The sequence below is a fragment of the Cebus imitator genome, unplaced genomic scaffold (genome assembly GCF_001604975.1).
Source record: "Cebus imitator isolate Cc_AM_T3 unplaced genomic scaffold, Cebus_imitator-1.0 Scaffold400, whole genome shotgun sequence".
NCBI lineage: Eukaryota > Metazoa > Chordata > Mammalia > Primates > Cebidae > Cebus > Cebus imitator.
In genome coordinates, this window is record NW_016107715.1 from 1589651 (window position 1) to 1608885 (window position 19235).

At 36.1% G+C, this 19235-nt stretch overlaps 2 protein-coding genes across 11 annotated transcripts in view; one reads left to right on the forward strand and one right to left on the reverse strand.

Annotated features, from left to right (window-relative positions):
* The window catches only part of NKAIN2 (sodium/potassium transporting ATPase interacting 2), a 1029496-nt gene that overhangs the window by 830619 nt on the left and 179642 nt on the right, over positions 1-19235 (forward strand). The window lies entirely within an intron of this gene.
* On the reverse strand, positions 16800-18815 carry LOC108289352 (S-adenosylmethionine decarboxylase proenzyme). Its single transcript, XM_017508798.2, has one exon. It carries the CDS (start codon positions 18496-18498, stop codon positions 17494-17496), a length of 1005 nt encoding a protein of 334 aa, XP_017364287.1. The 5' UTR covers positions 18499-18815; the 3' UTR covers positions 16800-17493.

The window sequence follows — 19235 nt, forward strand, 5'->3', positions numbered from 1 at the left end:
TGTGTGTGTGTGTGTGTACACATATATATAGTCTGGGCACAGTGGCAAACACCTGTAATATAGGCACTTTGGGAGGCCAAGATGGGTGCATCACCTGAGGTCACAAGTTCCATACCAGCCTGACCAATATGGCAAAACCCCATCTCTACTAAAAATACGAAAATAAGCCTTGTGTGGTGGCATGTACCTGTAGTCACAACGACTCAGGTGGCTGAGACAGAAGAATTGCTTGAATCTAGGAGGCAGAGGTTTCAGTGAGCCAAGATCACACCACTGCTCTCCAGCCTGGGCAAGAGTGAGACTCTGTCTCAAAAATATATACATATGGCATATATACACATTGAAATACTATTCAGTACAAAAAGAAGGAAACCTTGTCATTCCTGAAAACATGGATAAGCTTGCAGTGAAATAAGTCAGGCACAGGAAGATAAATGCTACTCATTCTCACTGGTATGTGCGAGCTAAATAAGTTGATCTCACAGAAGTGGAGAGTAGAGTTGCAATCATTAGACATTGAGAAGAATCAGGGGAGGGAAGGATAGGGAGAGGTTGGTTAATGAATTAAAATTTACAGATAGATGGGAGGAATCAATTTTAGTGTTTTATAGCATTGCAGGGTAACTTTAGTTAAAAATCATTATTGTTTATTTTCAAATAGCCAGAACAGAAGATTTTGAATGTCTCCAACACAAAGAAAGGATAAATATTTGAGGTGATGGATATGCTGATTATTCTGATTTGATATGTGAATCAAAATATCACTCTGTATCCCATACAATTATTACGTGTCAACTGAACATAGAAGCAAAACTAATTTTTGGAGCCAAGCACAAATGCTGTACAAATCATAATTTCTGACTTTGGAAAAATGAAAATGACAGTTCCAGGATTGGGCTGCCCATTTATGGACAATAGTGACTGGCAGTAATGGTGGGGAACTATTGAGGAGGACACTGCCTTGTTCCTTAAATGTCTCTAAGGCCTCAATATCATCAGCATCTTTGTGCCTTCATGCTGATAAAAAAAAAATTCACAGACATGTGCTTTTAAAATAGGTAAAATTGTGGTCTCAGGTTGAGTTCTTGAATGGCAGTAACATCTCTGGAAATACAATCTGTTCATTGAAAACTGAGCCTCTAGCATGAATGCAGCTAACTTTTCAAAGCTCTGAGGAAAAGGAATACTTGCAATATGGGAAAAGGTACCTGTGGGGAGAGAACAACCAGAAAAGTGAGAAAACAGAGGAAAAGCTGCCTGAAAAGGTTTCAGTACGTCGAAAACTATAAAGTCAGTGAGAAGTCGCTCTTTCATTATCGTAACCAGCTGAGAAAATTGTGCCTCTAGCATCTTCTAGTAAAGGTGTGAAAGAGAGAAGAGAAGATTCATTTTGCCAGACTTAGATCCTGCTCATAGCTGATGAGTTCTAACTTTAGAGGTTGAAAAATAAAATCGAGACTTTTGTGCCTGGAACTTTGATGAACTTTAACATAGCATGGAGACTTCCTTATTGAATTTTTCCCGTTTCCTATTTTTTCTTTTCATTTCCAACCTTCCCTCTGTCCCCTCTTCCTTCCTTCCTTCTTTCCTTCCTTCCTTCCTTCTTTCCTTCCTTCCTTCCATCTTTCTTTCTTTTTTTCCTTTCTTATCTTTCAGTGCATTACAAGGATCACTCTAAAACAAAATTCTTTGTATTTTAGCAGCAAACTTTCTTCTCTAGTTGAGAGTTGGTATGCACTTCTTGAGAAGAAACAGTGAACATATTGGGTTTAACACGTTCCTTTACTCTTAAGAAAAAAGCAACTGACTAAGACAATATTGCTATTCATGCATATGAAGAGGTACCAGGTATAATATTGTGAGGTTTGAAAAGGAATGAAATTAATCAGAAAAAGGCTTTGATAAAGGTTAACTCAAAATATTAATTCAAATGAATAGAGAGATATGCAGGATGTTAATAGGAAGTTATGAGGAGGCTTTCATAAAAATGCAATATGTGTAGGAATACTCAGAATGCAAAAGGTATAGACCAATGACGGACAACATAAAACATTTATCAGGACCAAGAAGGCAATCGGGATAAGACTTAGAAAAGTGGCCTTTGTTGGCACATGGACATGAACATGGCCTTTGTTGGTACATGGACATAAGAAACATATTTTCAGGCAAAATAAAACATATAATAGCAATGAACTTTAAATATTTTACATCACATCTTTAGCGACTCTTTCCACATAATCAGAAGAAATACATTTTGCTTTTAAAACACTAGCTTTTTAATTTTTTAATTTAATTTTTTTTGAAATGGTGTCTTGCTCTGTTGCCCAGGCTGGAGTACAGTGGCAAGATCTCAGCTCACTGCAACCTCCGCCTCCTGGGCTCAAGCGATTCTCCTGCTTCAACCTCCTGAATAGCTGGGACTACAGGTGCGCACCACCATGGGCGGCTATTTTAATTTTTGTATTTTTTGTATTTTTAGTATTTTAGTAAAGACAGAGTTTCACCAAGCTGGCTGGGCTGGTCTCGAACTCCTGAGGTGATCCACCTGCCTCAGCCTCCCAAAGTGCTGGGATTACAGGCATGAGCCACCACACCCAGCCAAAACATTAGCTCTTAGAAAGGCAAATGCCACTGGACTTTACTCATGTGTTTTTAGAATTATGGTTGTAATGTTTTCCATACTCACAGAAATATTTTCTAAAATCTTTCCTAAATAAGTAATGTCAGGAACCAAGAGCTAGAGGTAACCCTAGTTATGGTATCATATTGAATTATGATATATAATCAGCCAAATCCCAAAGCTACCCATAGTTGAAGACTCTGGAACAAAGTAGGTACAGGAGTATGTATCGGATCGCCCATCTACTTCTCTTCAGTTCATAATATAGTGGAATGAATCACACCTTTGAATTTTGGAATGGGTAGATATAAACTTCTTTCTGTTCTTGGCTGCATTTCTATAAAGGCAGCTTTCATTCAACTTGTTAAATAAAGCACATTTGTAATTTTGCTTATCTTCTCAAAACCATACTTTCTCAGCTGTTCTTCCTCACATCTTGAACAATATAATTTGCTTTCACTGATTTTCATATGCTACCAGGATAACTTTAGCATTGGGGGTTTTATATGTAGAAGTGGATTTGCATAGATCTATGGAAGTATTACCAGAAAAAATGCTATATTTAGAGATAGAATGATAAATTCACCAGCAGAAAACAAGCCATGAATAATAATAATTTTAAAGAATTTTTCAGGGCTTTCTATGAGTGAGTGTCCACATGCAGGTATTGGCAGTGTGATACAGAGAAGTGCTATCTGATGATAATTTAAAATTTAATCCAGTATGTGTTGATTGTAAATAAATAAGAGTTCATGAAAATATGTGATTCTTGATGTCAAATACAGCCTCCCCCACTATTCCGTCTCCTGCATTCTTTGCTAATTACAGGATGTTATTCATCATGGAATTTCCTATTTATCTCAGTCATAGAGATGAAATGCATATAGTTTTGTTAATATAAATATTTACACTTCCCAGGGTATGTTTTGTTTGTTACAATTTGCTTTTTTATCTTAAATGTACTTGCCTGGCATTCCTCTAATGTCATCAACAGAAATATATTTTAAGGTAAGGAGATGCTGACTTAATCCCATTCTTAACTCTGAAAGAATTAAAAGCACTGTTCCGTCATGGTTTCTGCCTCTTTGGATCCTTGGAGAACTCAGGAGAGTAGTCTGGGGGTAATAAAGGTCAAGCACTCTGAATTTATAGTAATAGCATCTGTGTTACCAACTTCATCATGACTACTATTAAATACAACACCTGTACTGGTTGCACCACATGTCTCCTGGGCAGCCCACCCACTTCTACAAGAGAAGGATTAGTTACATTGTAATACCTTTTGGTTCATATTTAATGGTACTTGTGGTCTCTTACCCATCAAAAACCTTTCAATAATCAGTACTTATTGATCTGGCACTTATGTCCCTCTTCAGTCTAGCCCCCAATTTATCTTTCCAATGCTATTTTATACAACTGTTAACAAAATACCATCTCATAAGTATAAGGCTACTTATTGGTAGCCTTACTTAAAAATACAAGTTGTAGCTCTATAATTTTGATTATTGGTCCACTTTACTTACAGTGATCTTTTTTTCCCAGGCTATGGGTCTATCTAAGCCCGGCTCTTCCTCCAGATTCCAGCTTGAGTTCCCAGGCATCTTACCCTCTGAATTCTTGTGCATAGATTGTCCACACCACTTTTTAAGTACTTATCAAATACTTCCTTATATTGGTACATTTTATCTTTATACCTAGTTTCCCAAAAGAGACAATAAGCCCCGTGATGTCATATACACTATCTTAGCTGGATTCACATCACATCATTATGGCCTAGCAGTGTGATTTACATATGGTTTAGGAATTATTAATATTTGTGTAACTAACTTGATAACTCTACACTTATTGCCATTTAGTAAGAAGTGTATTTCTAGCCTTTTAGTAATCACACTGCCTAGAAATGGGAAGTTACTCATTTTTAATATAATTATAAAAGAAGGTAATAGAAAACTCCAGAAATCTAAAAAAAAAAAAATTATATTTTTAAATTGCAACTAAAAATTTCTCACTGTCACACTCCACCTTCAAGTCTCTGCAATCCAGCCTCCATTACTTACTATCATAACAGTCATAGGCATGTATGCTTTGCTCTTCAAATATCATAAGCTGGAAAAGTAAATTTCAGCTTTTTATTGAAATTCTGAAATGTCATTAGTATCATTTTCTCATTTACTTGTCAACTTTCATTTTTTTTAATCAAATGCTTATTATCTGTTGAGCAATTAGGCTTCTTACATTGACCTGAACACATACAGGCCCTGTCAGAAACAAATTTTAGTGCTAATAACAGCTTTCATGCAACACATCATCAGACCCTGTTATTTTGAAAAAATGACATGACCAAAAATGGGGTCCTTTAATCAGAACTTTTTAAAGATTTACTAGGAGAGATGAATGAATAAATTAACACAAAGATTTTTTTGTCACTATGCTGATATGAACATATAATTATGAAAGTTTTCTTTAGATTTAAAAGTTTTAGTATCTTAACAATTTTCAGTCCTTTTTCATGTTTTTTCCTATGAATACATCCAGAGTGTAAAAGGTTTTATTTGTGGTTTTCTACCTTATTTTGTGACATTGAGACTTTGGTTTGTGTTAAAAGTCATAATTTTGAGCTGAAAATTACAAAGTATACAGGAATTAAATAACCTGCTGATATATATGAAACAGATCACACCAAGAAATTCCTGTTATATTTAAAAGGGGACTTCAAGAAGACCTTTCTGTTTTCTGTTTTACAAGGAAGAATTTCTATTTTGTAGTTAAAACATTGCACATGTGCACAAACACACAGAGACTTCTTGTTTGAATGTCTATAGGAAAACAGATGAAAGTATAAAATAATACCAGAAAATTTTCATTTAATGATAGCTGGTTGAAGGTATACACTTACTTATATTTTATTCTAAAATACCACCAAAGTGATGTTAAAGAATTAAAAGTGAGACAAGAAGTGTCAGCAATTTTTTGAAGACTGAAAGTAGACAGAGGATTGGCAAGTGACTTAGCAGAAAGGAAAACCCCAGAACTTATGAACCCAAAGAGGAAGATTCCAATGTACAAATTGGGCAGGTAACATACTCTAACTATAGTATTTGGAAGTGGAAGGAATGTGTGAGGCAGAGGACTGAAAACTAGAATAGTTTGAATAATCTGTTTAAGGAACAGTTGGCTTATCCTAGGCTCTTCCAATGGTCTATACATCAGGCTTCTCCCCCAAATAGGCAAGCCTTTTGAGGCACAGGTCAGCATCAGTAGTTTCTAAACAGAGGATTAAGTTAAAATCTGCATACTGAAAAAATAAACACTGCATACTATGTAGCAAGACCACCAGCTCCTTCCCAGTTCAGCCCCAAAATGCTGTGGTCTGGTGCCTAATCGTAAGAAGACTTGTAGACCAAAGGCAAAATCCTACAGATTCCTATAGATAGAACATTTGGAAGGCACTGCACCATCACCTTATGTGAAAGACAACAAATGACCAGTACGCCAATGTATAACAAAGCACCAATCAAGTTTTAGCTCCTCCTACTTAATATGAAAAGACAACCAGGATCACCAGACTTTAAAGGAAGGCTCCAACATGAAAGTCAAAGATAAGAATAAACATAATAGGCTGGGGGCAGTGACTCATGCCTGTAATCTCAGCACTTTGGGAGGCTGAGACAGGTGGATCACCTGAGGTCGGGAGTTCGAGACCAGCCTGACCAACATGGAGAAAGACCATCTCTACTAAAAATAAAAAATTAGCTGGGCGTGGTGGCATATGCCTATAATCCCAGATACTCAGGAGGCTGAGGCAGGAGAATTGCTTGAACCTGAGAGGTGCCATTGCACTCCAGCATGGGCACCAAGAGCAAAACTCCGTCTCAAAAAAAAAAAGAATAAACATAATAGAAATTTTTTAAGTCATCCCCACTGGCCCCACTGGCTGATCCCACTGTTAGGAATGCCCTTTGTCATCTTTGCTCTGTTCACTCCTTCACTTCATTCACTGGTTGCTGTACAAATGTAAGATACTGAGATACCTTTTCTTACCATTACCTCTAAAATAGTGTTACCCACTCCCTCACCACCACCCAATTCTTGGTCATTCTATTTCTTTATTTGAATTTATTTTCCTTATTATGTTAATCACTGCACAGATATTTTGATATATTTCCATATTTGTTGTCCATCTCCTCCATTCCAAAATAAACATTCATAAGTGCAGGAATATTGTCTATGACACGTAGACAATATTTTTTTAAATATTTACTTTTTTATTTAGTGACAATAAGTAACTTGGATCAAAAAGCAATGAAGAGAATGCAATTTTTAAAATTCTGATAATTCAGAAAACTAAGAAAACTTATAGCCAATACATAATTAAAAGAATAACTGTATAAAAGAACAATTAAATAATAATTAGCTCTTATAAGTTCAAAACATTAAAAAATTTTAAATAGCTATTAGACTGGGAAGACTTGGTAAAGAAAAATCTTAGACACTAAAGAGAAATGAAAAATATGAACAGTCAGGAAAGAAAAGATAAGAAGGTGAGAGATCAGTCCTGGAAGTCAAATGTCTGACTAACAATTTCCTGTAGTAACAGAAAGAGTAGAACAGAGGGAAAAATTAAGGATATAATGCAATAATATTTTCTAGAATATAAGTAAAGGAGCCATGTATTGAAAAGCCCACAGATGCTCTACAAACTAAATGGAAAAAAAAAAAAAACCAATTTTTTCCTTTAGAGAATTTCAGAAATTGGGGCTAAATATATTTCCTACATAAAGAAACCTTGGGCTGGATATGGTGGCTCATGCCTATAACCCCAGCACTTTGGGAGGCCAAGGTGGTAGATCACTTGAGGCCAGGAGTTTGAGACCAGCCTGGCTAACATGGTGAAATGTCATCTCTACTAAAAATACAAAAAACAGCCAGGTATGGTGGTGCATACCTGTAACCCCAGGTACTCGGGAGGCTGAGGCAGAAGAATCACTTGAATTCGGGAGGTGGAGGTTGTAGTGAGCTAAGATTATGTCACTGTACTCCAGCCTGGGCAACAGAGGGAGACTCCATCTCAAAAACAAAAACCAAAACAACAACAACAAAAACAAGAAACCTCAAATATATGAAAGGAAACCAAAATAAATGTAGAGTATATCCACATTTTAAAACCTAAAAAATAATCTAGTATGTTATATTATTAATGGGTATGTAAATATTTAGTAAAACTGTTAAAAAAAAAAGTCATATGAACACTAATTCTAAAATCATGGTAGTAATTATCCCTGAAAAAGAAGTGAGGAAAGTAATATTTAGGGGAAGTACAGAGGAGGCATCATTTATATGTATAAAATATTATTTTAAAAATGACTTCAGTCTGGGCATGGTGGCTCACACCTGTAATCCCAGCACTTCGGAAGGCCGAGGCAGGTAGATCACTGGAAGTCAGGAGTTTGAGACCAGCCTGGCCAAATGATGAAACCCCATCTCTACTGAAAAAAACAAAAATTAGCCAGACGTGCTCACTTGAACCCAGGAGGTAGAGGTTGCATGAGCCAAGATTGTGTCACTGAACTCCAGCCTGGGCAACAGAGCAAGACTCTGTCTAAAAAAAAAAAAGACTTGAAGCAAATATAGCCTAAGGAAGGTTTAATGAAACTGGGTAGTGGGTATAATGACATTACTATAATATCCTTTATGCTCTTCAATGATTTTGGAAATATATCATTACTTTTTTAAAAAAGAGATGCAAAATACCAAAAGAAAGAAAGAGTGGAAACAGTTTACATTTTTTAAAAATGTATGGAGGCAATATGATATCAGACTTCTTAACTGCAAAATAGAAACTAGACCATAATGGAGAAATTTCCACATGATTCTGAGAGAAAATCATATTTAACCAAGCAATATATGTGTCCATCCAAAGTATCAGTCAATTAATATAAAAATGGAATGAAGGCACATTCATCAGACTAAAGAAGCTAGTGATTAACATAGTCTGCAAAACAAGAGAAGAAACCAATTAAGAGAAAGACATGAGAAATGTCAAAGAGAAATTATAGCAACATTTGCTAAGAATGACAAGATGGATTTTATTTGAACTACTGCAGTAGGGAAGAGAGGCTTTAATACAGAACTGACATCATCTCCAAGTTAAACAAGCACAGAACACATTATCCAAGACCATTGCAACTGGGGAGAAGACCATGACAGTAGAGGAGAGAGGCTGAACTCAGCTTCACTGAAAAGAAAGCAGAAGGATTATTAAATGCTGAAGTGAACCAATGTAGTACCTTAGCAGAGATATTAGTAAATGTGTTTCGGCTATCTGAGTTTGCTAATTACCACTTCGCAGAGTTAGGCTCCTAAGCTCCTATAGAGATTGAAATAGAGGTGCTATCTTTTTTCACAATTACATTTCACAGGGATATCTCTCAGTCCTTGAGAAAGTTACATTCCTGAGTTGTAGAAAATTTACATCTCAAAAGTAGGGAGAAAAAATTTATTATTGCAAAATTTCTAAAGTAAATGCTCTAAGAAAAGAGAGGTCAGAGGCTCATATCAAGGAAGAAATCTGCCTGAAGTTTAGCTGAGCTGAAAGGAACATTAAGGTCATGTTGGTCAGATCCAGGAAGCTGGGGATTCAACAAACAAGAGAACTGGTGACATTGGGTGAAGGCCCATGTTCAATTATGTGCATCGAGTGCATGGAGTGGGATAGAAGCCGAAGCTTCAAGGATTCCAAGTCATAGTTCCCCTGAAAAAGAACAAACAAAAGAGGCATTAAATGATCCTGAAGTATTGGACCATATAGAAATTCATGTTGAATGAGTCCTTACAGTTCTGTTGGTCAATCTGAAAATAATTAGTGATAGATATGCCACAAAGAGATGGTGAAAATATGCCCAAAAATGTGAAGAAATCAAAAAAGGAAAGATAGCCAGAAAATCCCAAAATACATGGAGATTAAACAACACACTCTAAATGGCACATGGGTCAAGAATAAATCTCAAGACAAATTTTGAAATATTTTAAACTAAATGGAAATTGAAATACAACTTTTTAAAATTTGTAGAATGCGGTAATAGCATTGCTTTGAGGGAAATTTATAGCTTTGAATACATATTTTTAAAAATCTAAAATCAGTAACCTAACCTTTCAAGTTTTCACTCTAAAAAAAAGAGCAAATTAAATCCAAAGTAAGCAGAAGGGAAGACAGAATACAAATTAGAAAATAAGTCAATAAAATTAAAAATAAGGCATCAATAGTGGAAACCAACAAAACTAAAAACTGATTTTTTGAAATGATTAATGAATCAATAGGTCTTTAGTCAGGCTAAGAACCAAAGAGAGAAGATACAGGTTACTAATATTAGAAATGAAAGAGTGTATGTAATACAGATATATGGACAAGAAAGGATAATAATGGTATATTGTTGACAATTCTATAGCTATAAGTTTAACAACCGAGGTAAAATAGAACAATTTTTGAAAGACACAATCTAGCAAAACTTATAGCAGTAGAAGTAGACAAATTGAATAGGCTTTTATCTATTAAAAAATTGAATCAGTAATTATTAGCCTTTTAAAACAGAAAGCACCAGACCCAGATGGATTCACTGGCAGATTATACAAAACATGTAAAGAAGACATTACTCCAATTCTCTACCATCTTTTTCAGAAGATAGAAACAGAGACACTAACATCATAACACATTCTATGATGCTAGCATTATCCTAATACCAAAACCAGACAAGGGCAATACAAAAAAGAAAACTGTAGCCCAATATCCCTCATGAACACAGATGCAAAGACACTCAACATATAGCACTTTAAATATAGGAAATCGAATCAGAGAATGTATAAAAAGAATTATACACCACAGCAAAGTGTGATTTATATCAGGTATGCAAAGCTGGTTCAACATTCAAAAATTAATTCATGAAATATATCACATCAACAAACTAAAGAGGAATAATTACAATATATGTAGATGTACATCATATCAATAGATGTAGGAAAAGCATTTGGCAGAATCCAAACATTCATTCATGATTAAAAAAAAAACTCTCAGCAAACTAAAACACAGAAACTTCCTCAACTGCATAAAGAGCATATATTAAAAAATCTATAGCAAACATCCTAACAGTGAGAAACTAGAAGCTTTTCTACTAAGATCAGGAACAAAGCAGGGTTCTTTCCTCTCACCACACACCTTAATATTTTACTGGAAGTTGTAGCTAACACAAGAAGACAAGAGAAGGAAATAAGGTTATACAGATTAGGAAGGAAGAGATAACATTATTTTTGTTCACAGGTAAAATGATTGTCTGTATAGAAAATCTGGAGGTATTGGCCCCAAAAATACTCCTGTAGCTAGTAAGCAGTTACAGCAAACTTTCAGGTGACAAGGTTAGTATGCAAAAGCCAATTGGTTTCCTATGTACTACCAGTAAACAATCAGAATTTGAAATTTAAAGCACAATACCATTTATATTACCACACACACGCAAAAGGAAGGGTGTAGGTATCAATTTGTCTTCATCTGTTTTGTGCTGCTGTAACAAAATTCTACAGACTGGGTAATATGTAATTTTATAATTCATAATTGCACATGTATGTTGCATCATAATGTGGCAGACGGTGTCATATGGCAGAAAGGCAAAAAGAAAGAGAGAGACATGGGGGGAAAGAGAACAAAAAGAAGGCCAAACTCACCCTTCTGTAGCAAACAAGCCTTCTCCCATGCTGGCACCATTAAGTCATTTATGACAGTGGAGCACTCGTGGCCTAGCCACCTCTTGTTATGCCCCACCTCCCAACACTGTTGCACTGGGGATTAAGTTCACATTCTTTTGGAGTGAGATATTCAAACCATAGAACGTCTGCCCTCATAGATTCCAAAATCTATGTTCATCTCACATGCAAAATATATTCATGCCATTTCAATAACACCAATGTCTTAACTTGTTCTAGCACCAACTCAAAAGTCCAAAGTCTAGATATTAATCTAAATCAGATATGGATGAGACTCAAGGCAAAGTTCTGCCTGAGGCAAATTCCCTCCACCTTCAGCCTACGAAATCAAAACAAGTTATCTACTTCTACTTCCAAATTACAATGGTGGGACAGATATAAGGTAGACATTCCCATTCCAAAAGAGTGAAATACGTAAGAAAAGAGGGATGACTTGTCTGAGTAAAGTCCAAAACCCAACAGGAGAAACAACATTAAATCTTAAAGCTGGATAATAATTTTTTTTGTTTTTTAACTCTATGACCTACCTTTTTAGCACACTGGGGTAGGAGGTTAGCCACTAAGGCTTTATGCAGCCCACCTCTATTGCTTTGCTGGGCTCAGCTGGTATAGCAGCTCTCACAGCCTAGGGTGTCATGACTACAGCTCTCCAATGGGTGTTGCAGACTGGTAGCTCTGCAGTTGTGAGGTCTTGGGAATGGCCCCACCACAGCAGCTCCATCACGCCTTGCCCTAGTGAGGACTCTTTGCAGTAGCCTCACTACCTCAGTTCCACTAAGCATTGCTTAGTGGTTCTGCCCTAGCAGCAGGTTTCTGCCTGGGTCCCAGGCTGCCTAATACATTCTTTGATTAGTGGATGCTGCCATAACCCCATAGCCCATGAACTCAGCACTTCTACAGAGCCAGCACCACATAAATGCCTCAAGGCTTACTGCTTGAGCCCTCAGGAGCAGTGGCCAGAGCTGCACTTGAGGCTGCTTAAGCCACAGCTGTGGGAGACAAGGACTGAGCTGCTTGACTGTGGGGAACATATTTTAATAAACACAGGGAACAGAGGCCCAAAGTGGCCCCGGATAAGGAGCTTGTGGAGGGCATCCTAGACTATTCCCCAAAATCATTCTGCCCTCCTAGAGCTCTGGGTCTATGATGACAGGGAAAGCCTCAAAGATCATAGAAATGTCTTCAGGATCATTTCCCATTATCTTGATGAAAAACACCTGGTCTCCTTAGCGGTACTGATCTCCTTATCAAATGTGTACTTGGCCGCAACCTTGGATTTCTCTCCTGAAAAGGATTTTTTATTCTGTACCAGATGGTTTGGCTGAAAATCCTTTAAATCTCTAAGTATATTTCCCTTCAAATCATTTTATTTCAATCTAGTTTTGTCTTTTGATAATTTATTTCTTCTTGTATTTTAATGTATGAAGTTAAAAGAAGCCACACAACTCCTACAATATTTTGCTTAGAAATTTCTTCTGCCAGATATCCTGGTTTATCACTCTTAAATTCTGCCTTCCATAAAGCCCTGGGGTATGGATACAATTCAGCAAAGTTCTGTGACACTATATAACAAGGATGGCCTTTACTCCGGTTTCCAATCAGATGCATCCCATCTCCATCTGAGACCTCATCAGAATGGCCTGTACTGCCCTTATTTCTACCAGCATGCCTATCATAACCACTTAACTAATCTATATGAAGTTTCAAACTTTCCCTAGAGCTCTCTTCTTCCTTTGAGTTCTCACTGGAATCACCTTAATGCTCCATTCATAGCAACACAAGCTTTTTCTAGCATTCATTTCAAAACTCTTTCAGCCTCTACTTGTTACGTAGTTCTCAATGGCTTCCACATTTTCAGATATTTGTTATAGAACCACTCAACTCCTCTTGTACCAGTTTTCTATCTTAGTTTTTTTGGGGCTACTATGACAAAATACCACAGACTGGATAATTTACAATATATAAAAATTTATTTTCTGACAGTTCTGGAGGCTGGGCAGTCCAAAATCAAGGGGCCAGCATCCAGCAAAGTCCTTCTTGCTGTGTAATAACATGGCAGAAGTCATCACCAGGTGGAAGGGCACAGAGAGGACAAAAGAGGAAGTGAAAAGGAGGCCAGGCTGACCCTTTTACAACAAATCCACTTGCATGATAATGAATCTTCCCATGATAGCAGCATTAGTCCATTCATGAGCATGGAGTCCTCATGACCTAAACATCTCTCATTAGGCTCCACCTCCCTACACTGTTGCATTGGGGATTACATTTCCTACACATAATTTTGGGGGATACATTCAAACCACAGCAAAATCTAACAAAATATGTACAAGATCTATATGAGAAAAATTGCCAAATTATTTTAAAAGGAATAAAATAATTAAATAATGGTGAATAATTTGATGTTTATGGATAGAAAGACTCAACATTTTCAAGATTTCAGTTAATCCCAGATTGACCAATAGATTCATCACAATACCAAAGTTCTAGCAAGTAATTTTATGGATATTGACAAACTGATTCTAAAGTATATGTGGAGAGGCAAAAGACCCAGAATAGCAAAACTATATTGAAGGAAAAGGATAAAGTTTGAGAACTGAAAACACCTGACCTCAAGAGTTAAAGTAAAATTACAGTAATCAAAACAGTGTGGTACTGGCCAAAGAATACACAAATAGATCAATGAAACAGAATAGTGTACCTAGAAGTCCACCCATACAAATATAGTCAACTGATTTTTTTGCAAAAGAGGAAAAGGAATATAAAGGGGAAGAGAGATAGTCTTTTCAATATATGGTGCTGAAATAATTGCACATCCGCATGCAAAAAAAAAAAAAAAAAAAACCTAGACACAAACCTTGTATTCTTACAAAAACTAACTCAAAATGAATCACAGATCTAAATATAAAGTGCAAAACTATAAAACTCCTAGAAAATGACACAGGAGAAAATCTAGAAGAACTTGGATTTGGCAATGGCTTTTAAAATATGACACCAAAGGCATGAGCCATGAAAAAAAGCATTAACAAGCTTTTTTAGTTAAAATTTAAAAACTTCTCTGAAATATATTATCAAAAGAATAAAAAGACAAGTTCATAGATGGGTAGAAAATATTGCAAAAGACATATATGATAAAAGATTATCACATATGATATTTTAATCTATATTTTTAACAATATATTTTTTATCTTTTTAAGTCTAAAATATGCAATGAACTCCTAAAACTAAATGATAAAAAACAAACAACCCAATTTAAAAATGGGCCAAAGATCTTAGCAGACATCTCACTGTAGAAGATAAACAGATGGCAAATAAATATATGAAAATAGTTTCGACATCATATGTCATCAGGGAAATACAAATTTAGTAATATTGATACAGCCAAACTTCAGAGCAAATTATACAGAATGGTGGGGAATAGAAAGGAAATATTTCTAAAAATGTTACCTCATGCATTTCATACTAGAAATAGGAGATAATATTTAGATGATACATGAATAATGTCAATATGAACATGATATTTATAAAACATAAGTAAATACTTAAAGAAACAGTTACAAAAAATGAAAGTGGTTGCCTTTCAATAGGGTACTATGCAATGGAAAGAATTGTGGACAAAAAATGCTATTTTTGGCTATAGCTTTATGGTGAATGTAATTTTTAAAAATATATGTAGTAGATTTTCTAGATAATAAATAATATAGAAAGCAAATAAATGTATGAAGTAATAACATATTGTATTTATCCAGACAATAAGTTCCAATGATCTTTATAAACTCAAAAATAAGTTAAAAAAATACAAACAAGTAAATACATTTAAAAAAAGAAAAAAATTAGAACTGACTCTCTGGAGAGACAAAAAAATAAAAAATTAAAAAGAGAGAGAAGTTAGAGTTCAATGTTACTGGTTGAATTGTGCCTGCTCCCCAAAATTCATATTTATGCCCTAACCCCCAGTACCTCAGAATGTGACTTCATGTGGAAATAGGATCATTTCAGATGTTTTAATGAGGTCATTAGAGTGGGTTCTAGATAAATACAACTGAGGTCCTTATTTTTTTTTTTCTTCTGAATGTCACTAGACAATTAAACTTTTATTGAAGCGTAAATTGTGATACAGAAATACATTTCAACTGATTTAAAGTCCAACACCAGTGAAAGGAGAAATTATGGCACCAAACTTTCCCTCCCCTATCACATCATGCTTTAGATGATGATTCAATCTACATTTCTGCTTTCTAGGCTTTGTCCCACACAACTTTGTGCAGTTTCTCAACATTAGAATTCTTAATTCTATTAGAAAAAAAGGAAAAAACCCTCCAGACCTCAAGTCAACAAATCTATTGGGATATCTTGTATCAGCAAAGTCCACCTTGAGCATTGGTCCTCAAAACAGAGCACCTCAAAATATTAGATGCTGTGCTCATTACAGAATCAAATTGATCACACTGATGGAAAACTTCCTCAATGAAACTTTCAATCAACAACATGCTTCAAATAAAAAGTCAGTGTTCCAACCACTTGATTTCAAACCAAGTAGATTTTAGGTTTAGAAACACTAAAAAAAGGTGTTTCATTTATAAATACGGAAGGAACAAAAACATCACTGCATCAATCCAGAAATTATCAAAATATTTAGAGGACAATAAATGTAAAATTCAGTTAACTTTGCTGTTTTCTCAGTTCCTTAAAATCCCAGAGTATCTGCAAATATAACTAAGATACCAACTCTTGAAAGTCTGTATTTCTAGACATTTTCCAATATTTTAGAATTTTATGTTTTATTTATTTATTCATGTATTCTGCTTCATGATGTTTATCTGAATTTGGACAATTCACATTCTGGACAGTCATTCATATTTCACCCTATGAATGCCATGGTGAGGGAAACACCGTAGTTAGAGGAACAGATGAAGTCAGAACACTCACATGCATCACAGTCACAGAACTTTAAGTCACAAGATGAAAAGACACTGATTCTGCTTTGGATCAAAGTTTATAGAACACTAATGGAAACAGTTGCTAAAGGAAAAGTTAAGGTGAATGATCCAAGCTGACTTGATTTACTGAATCCAGAACAAAATTATGTTAAATCTCTCTGGTAATTAACTAAATAAAAATCCTTTTATACCACTACTTAGTAAGTTAGTAAAGGCGTGCTACTCATTAGATGCTAATCTCATTTACTGAGGAACACAGAATTGTTTGTTTTCCACAGTTCAGCCAGTACACTCTAATCTCAATCTACGACTCTGAGTCATCCCTGCTAATCAACTACTTTCCAAAAAAGCACATTACAATAAAAATAAGGCTAAATTCCCATGCCCTTTAAAGAATGTTAAGCCCAGGAACCATCTCCCCCATTTCTCATCTGGGGTATAGATGAGTATATAAATTATAGAGTATAGAATTAGTATATAAACCCACAGTGTTAACAGTGTATTGCTTTATTTGAGGTCTTGGGGGAGACACCAGGGAGAGGGAAGAAATCAAAGCACTAAAAATGCAGGGTCCAATAATGTTAAAATAATAAATATGCAAAATGAGTAACTGGAATCATTTTCTTAAGGACTCGACTCATGGAAGAAGAACTTTAATTGCGGTTTCAAAAAACATCTGTATGAAGTAGAAACTGGTTTCAATAACATTAGTAAAGAATATGTTCTAGAAAATGGAAGTAACTCAATGTAAAATTCTGGCAGCAATAGAACAGTCCCAGATGGTTAGGCTGAGGCCAACACCTAATGAGGACGAAAGCCTTGTCTGTGGGGAATTTTGGATGATACTTGGAGAAATACTACACTGTGCATAAACCAAATTGAGTTGCTTTCACAAGTGTTGTAAAGTTTCATATAGTAAAAGTTTTTTTTTACATGCACTTCAATTTCACAGCAAGAGTGGCCGAGAATACCTAAACACAGAAGAGAGCATTCATGCAAGATATCTAACTCCTTGATATAATAATGCATACAATTCAAAATGATTACACTATCATTACATCTAGGGCTTTCTGCAACTACACAGTGGTGGTTATGGAAAGCACTGCCCCCAGCATCGACATCTAGAAAGCATCCACCACCTTCTACGTGTGTTCTCTTTTTGCGTTTTTTCTTCATTTTTCTTAATCAACTCTGCTGTTGTTGCTGCTTCTTAGCAAAACTGGTAAAAACAAAATTGTAATCATTGAACATAGCACTCTGGCAATCAAGACGCTTAAAACCTTCAATCTTCTGGGGCCAAGAAAGCACTGTGCGACATTTAGAACTCTGATTAATAAACAAGGTGGTCACAAATTTTCCTGGTTTGAAGACTTCTACAACTTCCCTGATCAGGTCATCATAAGAGGTCTGACTTAAGTTTGTTTCAAAGCTAACATAAGAAAATTCTGGTTCTGGAGTGATGTGAATAGTCCAATAAGTTCCATCCGATTTCATTCCATTCATTGAATACCCACAAGGATTGAACATTGTGGCATCAATGACAGAACCTGGTGTCAGGTCACGAATTCCACTCTCACGAGTGACATCCTTTGCAGTAACACCATCTTTCATGTAGAACTGGTCCATAACTGCTGGGTCAAGCTCACTCATCAGAATTTCCAAAGTTTGATCTGGCTGACTGATTACCCAACTCTCTGAGAAATCCAGAGTATATAAGTACCAACAGTCAGAATTCATACGTCCCATACAATATGCTGCTCCATTTGGGAAAATTGCATTAAGAAACTCTATTTCTTCCTGGAAATTCCGGTGTGGGTACCCTTGGTGAGAAGGCTTCATGAAATTCTTACGAGAATAAAAGAAGCTTTGAATTGAGTCAAACCCACTGTAATCCCTAGCAAGCTTCAACAGGGGAACCAGTGCTTTCAGCAAGAGGGTGGTACCACATGTCTTCAAAATGAAACGTCTCTTGGAGACAAACATGCTACTCTCACTGCGTACATAAGCTTCCTGCTTGTCAGTTTTTGTCACACTTATGATTGAACATTGTACATCCTTCAAAACTATGTCCCACTCAGATCTTGGGATAGTGCGAAGATCCCCAGATCCTTGGTTTGCGTCGGGCTGCTGCCGGGAGAACCAAACCTCCAGCAGCTTCTCGGTCCCTTCGAAAAAATGTGCAGCTTCCATCACCGTGAGACTAGCGAACAACCAACAACCACAGAAAATCAGCTAAATTAAACCTCTTCTCCTGCCGCTGCCACCTCCGCTGCGGATTGTTCCAGCTGTGTTACTAAAGTTCAGGTTCCTCTTTTTTTAGCTATAATTTTATATTAACTTTGTTTTTAGAAAAAGGACTAATAAAATTTTCCCGGCTTTGTGTGAGCGAAAGTTGAATGTGAGTCTTTTGGAAATAGAGGCAGATACAGTTCAGTCTCTTGTATTCCGCTGCTTCCCCGTTAGAGAGAGTAGAGCGAGCGCTAGCTAATATCGCCGGCCATACTGTGTAAGCCTATTTTTTTTTTTAAAGAAAGGAAATTTGGATACAGCTTGGCACTCAGGGAAGTTGCCATGTGAAATGAAGGCACAGATTACAGTGATGCTTCTACAAGCTACAGAATGCCAAATATTACCAGCACACCATCAGAGGCACATAACAGATTCTTCTTCACAGAAAGCCCTTTGAAAGGACATTACTTACACCACGATCTTAGAATTTTGCCCTTTAGAACTATGAGACAATAAGTTTCTTCTTAAGCCATCCCATTTGTGGCACTTTGTTATGGCAGCCCTAGCAAACTAACAGAGTAACTGTATTAGAAAGAGGAACTAAAGATGGCTCAGATGTCTGTTAAGTCCAGCATAATTCCCTGCCAGTATTCTTGAAATTATGGAAGAAAAATCAACTAAAGATGCCATCTGATACA

Coding starts and splice junctions, on each gene's coding strand:
- LOC108289352 (XM_017508798.2), bottom strand. CDS start 18,498: ATGGAAGCTGCACATTTTTTCGAAGGGACCGAGAAGCTGCTGGAGGTT.